Source organism: Hippopotamus amphibius, chromosome 1 (assembly GCF_030028045.1).
Source record: "Hippopotamus amphibius kiboko isolate mHipAmp2 chromosome 1, mHipAmp2.hap2, whole genome shotgun sequence".
Lineage (NCBI taxonomy): Eukaryota > Metazoa > Chordata > Mammalia > Artiodactyla > Hippopotamidae > Hippopotamus > Hippopotamus amphibius.
Window position 1 is genome coordinate 34,976,812 of NC_080186.1, and position 5,396 is coordinate 34,982,207.

The following is a 5,396-nucleotide window of genomic DNA, read 5'->3' on the forward strand; positions in this document are numbered from 1 at the left end:
ATCATTCCACTGGTGGGAGAAACAATATCAAACTTCTTGGCGTTTTCCACCCCCTCTCCTGATTCTAAGCTCCAGAGAGATGGATGGGAGTGGAGTGAGGTGTAGCTTGGTCCTCTGTGTCTGGCACCCACTGAGAGAACCTCACTTCTATGATGTCATCAGTCCCCATAGGTCACTGTGTCATCTTCTTGGGTTGTGGTACTATAATTTCATGACTGTACATCTCTCCACATATCTCTCTTGGGTTCCACAGGGCCTGATACTGGTTGGGTCTTATTGGATGCTCAAAGAATACTATAATTGAATTGACTCATGCCCAACATACCTGGGCTATCAATGAGGCCTGAAAGAAAGCTGGATGCCCATGCTAACTCTGAGACCCTGTGAAGGGTTCTTGGAAAGCCTCATATGTCATTTAGGTCCCTTGAAAGAAGAAGAGGCACTGCTACATGTGGTGCCCAACAACTTTAATTTTTCTATGGTTTCCTAATTCATCTCAGGGTTCACAAAAGAGTCACAAGTTTATTGCACTTGAGATTCATGCATTCCACCTACTGTGACATACAATTTTAGAAACACAGAGGTCTTGGAAACCTTTCAATTTGAGGTGCTTGTTCTACAGATGAGTAAAGTAAGGTCTATAGAAAGGAAATAAAATGCCTAAAGTCACAAAACAAGTTAGCAAGGTTGGGCTAGAACCCAAGTCAGTTAAGGTCGGATTCTGTGTCCTTCCATAAGACAATGCAGATTATACCATGTCAGTCCCATGAACTACATTGGTTCCATGCACCAATTGGTTCCATGCACCAAGTCAGTTCTGTAGGTTACATTGGTTCCATATACCATTGGCTTAACTTTCAATGTTGTCCATATATATTTATTGTTTACATATGCCACTCTGATTACCTACATCACCTTGACCTTCTACTGTTACCATGTACCATGTCATTTAGAATTACCATGTTTCATGTTGGTTACATGTATTCTATTGGTTCCAGTGCCACTGTGGTAGATTATATTATCACCCCCATTATTTACTGCTCTCACTGTAGATGGAATATATATCCATAACCATTGCCACGTGATTTGCATTACTTCTCTGTGGGGAGAAAATATTTTCTGCCTTTTTACCAGCAGGCTTAAACATAGGGCTTGGATTGGCCAATAGGATGTGAGGAAAGAGATGTGTGTTACTTCTGAGCAGAAACTTTAAGGGTCATCATGTATTTTGGCCATTGTTCCTTTCTCTCTTTCATAAGACTGGCATGTTCCATAAGGGCTTCCTCCCTCAGGCTGGGTCCAAAGAATCCAATGGCATAAGACCACAGTCTACTTACAACTGTCATGGAACATGAGAAATATATGAACTTTTACTGTTGTAAGCCACTGAGATTATGGAGTTGTTTCTCACTGAACCACAATGTAGCAAGTTGAACTAGACAACCATGTTTGGTTTCATGTACCATATTTGGTCCACTGATCAAGTACTATGTTGGTTCAAATGTATAACGTTGGTTTCACGTTATAGATGCTGTCCCTCTCCTCAACATTGGACATTCCACCCCAGGCCCCTCATGTCTCCCGTTCACCAGGCACCTGTTCCCCTCCCCATCACTTTGAGAAAAGCCCTCTTAATGTCCTTGTTCCTCAGAGTGTAGACCACAGGGTTAAGCAGGGCAGTGAAGACATTATAGAAGAGTGAGATCTGCTTGTCTTGCTCAGGGGAATAGCTTGAATTGGGCCTTATGTAGATGTAGATGGCTGGACCATAGAAGAATGTGATCACGGTCAGGTGGGAAGCACAGGTGGAGAAAACCTTGCAGCGGGCCTGGTTGGACTTGATCTTGAGAATGGCCTGGACAATACGGATGTAGGAGGCCACAATGAGAGAGAGTGGGGCAACAACCATGAAAACACTGATGACCAGGTCCACCATCTCAATGAGGCGGGTATCCATGCAAGCCAAGCTTCGCACTGAGGGACCCTCACAGAAGTAGTGGTTGACCATGTTGGGCCCACAGTATGGCAGCCTCATGGTGAGAAAAGTATGGATCAGAGAGAAGAAGAAACCACAGGCATAGGTCCCAGCTGACAGCCGTGTGCACAGGCCATGGCTAAGGATCACAGTATAACGCAGTGGGTAACAGATGGCCACGTATCGGTCATAAGCCATGACTACAAAGAGAATGCACTCACACAGGCCCAGGGCACCAAACACATACATTTGTAGCCAACAGCCAGCAAAGGAGATGGTCTGAGATTGAGTGAGAAGATGCACCAACATCTGGGGCATGGTGGTAGTGACAGAGCCCATATCCAGCTGGGAGAGGATGCAGAGGAAGAAGTACATGGGAGTGTGGAGATGCATGTCCAGGCATATTAGGGTGACAATGAACCCGTTGCCAAGGACTGAGCTCAGGTAAAGGAGAAGGAAGGCAATGAAGAGGATCCTGTTTGTCATGGGGTCACTGGAGAAGCCAAGCAGGATAAATTCAGAAACCCAGCTTTGGTTCTGCCCTGGAGGCATCCACATGGTGACCTACAAGAGAATCACATTCATTTAAATGTCAGCTAAAATATGATAGTCTAGTAAGAACAGGAGGAAGGCAGGCTAGGATGTTAATTCTGGGCCCACTATTCACCTACTCCTTGTATTAGGCAGGAAATTAGCCCTGAGCAACAAGAGCCCCACCAGCTGAACATCCAATAACCACCTAATCCCGTCAAGCTATTTTTGAAAATCCCACCCCAAACACGCCCCCATCAGTGCTCCAAAATGGTCAGGGACAGGAAAAATCCCCCACTGGCCAACTGGAGGGACATTCCCCACTCTGGCACATGCACACAACTCACGCTATCATGTCTAAAGATAACCTTTGGTGGCCAGTAGGCTCATTATGTGTTCATAAATATTCTATGAATACTACATCTGATTATAACAGACTGAATTATGGGAATGACATGTGCAGTAGAGACTCGTTATATAACCTGCAGCTGTCAACCAAGACAGTCAATCAACGACCTTGCCTTAAAAACTCTACAGCCCCGCCCTCCCGGGCCGTTGCCTCCCTTGGCCTGGCCCACCTGTCTCTTGAGGTGTTCTCTCTGTTTTCTCTTTATCTTCAATAAAGTCTCTTGCAACGGATAAGGCCTCAGATTCTTCTTTGCATCCTTACCAAAAACCAAGACCCATGGAAGGAGGAGTCTCCGGACTCTCCTCCGCTAGCACTTGCACCAGTGACTTAACCTCCCTGAGCCTCAGTCTTCTCATCTGTAAAATGTGGCTAATAATACTCGTCTCTCAGGATTTTTATGAGGAGTTGGTGCAATGTATATAAAGCATCTTATACGATGCCTTAAAACACTAGATAGCAGTAAAATGCTCCTTTGCAATCTCCCCAGTCTTACTCCCTATCCCTCAGTGGACAAACTGGTCACTCAAATGCCTAGCAACAATCAGTTTACAGCATATCAGCTCCAGCCTCCAAACCTGCTAGGTGGCCTGCCCTTCTGTCTTAGAGATCATTTGTCTGGATGTGCTCTAAGCCTCTCCTCACCCTGTAAACATTTCTCCTTTGGCAGCTGACAATGGGAGGCATTATCAACAGAGGGCGATAGAGAGACAATGTGATTGTGGCAGCAGGAAGGCCCTTATGTTGGGGCGTCAATCCTCCTTCCTCACTTACTCAGCTGGAGAGCCAGCTGAGTGGTGTGGACCAACCGCAGTCACACACTCAAGCCACACACACTCTCCCCACCCAGTGGCCACTGCTATGGGAGCTCCTGTGGCTCCACCCCCACCCCTAGTAGCAGACTGTGTATTCCTGTGGCAGTCATGTCCTCTTTGAAAAAGTCTGGGCTCAGTCTTTTTTCTAGGAGGAGAAAGAGGGGTGTCAGGAGCAGGAGCAGAGGGGAGGGAAATATCTCCTAAATCCTTAGTCCCTTCAGTGTGTACTCTTCTTCAGCGATAAGGTAGTAGCTGCTTTTCTTTTCTTTTCTTTTTTTCTTTTTTTTTGATTCCTAGTTCTGGTTCTCTTAGAGTTCTCTTTTATCCCTTTTAGCAGTTATCTACCTTTTACTAGTTAACAATTCTGTATATTAAATTTTCCCTGTTCACATTACTGGTGTGTTCTGTGTCCTGCCAGGATCCTAGCTGATACAGAGGCTAAATCTACGGGGAGTGAGTTTGATAAGGAACAGAATGTTACATAGATATGAGCTTTCTATTCATAAAGTAATTATTAATTACAAAAGTAAAAAGTAGTAGCTATCAGTGGAGAAACTGGACAACATCTCAACTGAGTGATTACAATTAATATCACCAATAAGGAGCAGATAGGCACAATGTGTCTCCACATGTGAAATCCTAACAACATATGTATCACCTATATATTATTTCAGCCAAAAAAGCAAAACCTGAATCTAATCATGAGGAAACATCATTGAAACCTAAGTTGAGGAATATTCTATAAAACCACTAGCTTCTAATCTTCAAAAAATATCTATCATGAAAGACAAAGAAAGGCTAGGAATCTATAATAGATGCAAGGAGACTAAATATACATATATATAACAACTAACGCAAGATGTATTCCTGGAAGGGGGGAATGCTGTAAATAACATTAATTTGACAATTGATAAAACTGGAATATGAATCAGATTACTTTAGATAAGTGTATCAGTGTTACATTTCCTGAATTTGATAACTACTATATAAGAGAATATCCTTATTCCCTTACATCTTAGGGACTAGTCCCTGAAGTATTAAAGCGTAAAGGAATGTTTGCAAATTATTCTCAAATCGTTCTGGAGATTATAATGACAACAGTGCTAAAAGTTAGGAAATCTAAGTGTGGGACACATAGGATGTTTCCTGCTGTATTCTTTCAGCTTTTCTGAGAGTTTTAAAATTATTTCCAAAAAGAGTTTTTGAAAAAAATTTTAATGTGAAATAAAAACTTTTTTAGACAAACAAAAAAGTGAGATTGTTTAAAGGTAGTTCTTCAGTCAGAAAGTGACAGAAACACAAAAATGTATAAAGAAAGAGTCCCTCAAGGAAAGGATAAATATATATCAATTAATAATGAATATAAACCAATAACAAAGTTTCATGGAATTTAAAGCAATTGAAAGACTAAAGATTTCGGCAACAATAGCAGAAGAAATGGAAGGGGTAAATACAATTAGTGTTCTAAATATTTTGCATAATTAAAAAGTGGTAAAACTAATCACTTGCATTAGACTGTGGTAAGTCAAAGATTTATGTTAAAATAGCTAGGAAAATCAATAAAAATAAATAATGTATCTCCAACAGCCTACAATAGGAGAAAATGAACTAATAAAAATGTTAATTAATCCAAAATAACGCTCTTTTGAGAGGAAAAAATCAAGCATAA

General features: G+C 41.9%; 1 protein-coding gene across 1 annotated transcript; it reads right to left on the reverse strand.

Moving 5' to 3' along the window:
• Positions 1-1,585: 1,585 nt before the first annotated feature.
• Positions 1,586-2,533, reverse strand: LOC130833559 (olfactory receptor 2A12-like). The gene has a single exon (XM_057703306.1). It carries the CDS (start codon positions 2,531-2,533, stop codon positions 1,586-1,588), a length of 948 nt encoding a protein of 315 aa, XP_057559289.1.
• Between the last annotated feature and the right edge of the window lie 2,863 nt (positions 2,534-5,396).

Coding starts and splice junctions, on each gene's coding strand:
- LOC130833559 (XM_057703306.1), bottom strand. CDS start 2,533: ATGTGGATGCCTCCAGGGCAGAACCAAAGCTGGGTTTCTGAATTTATC.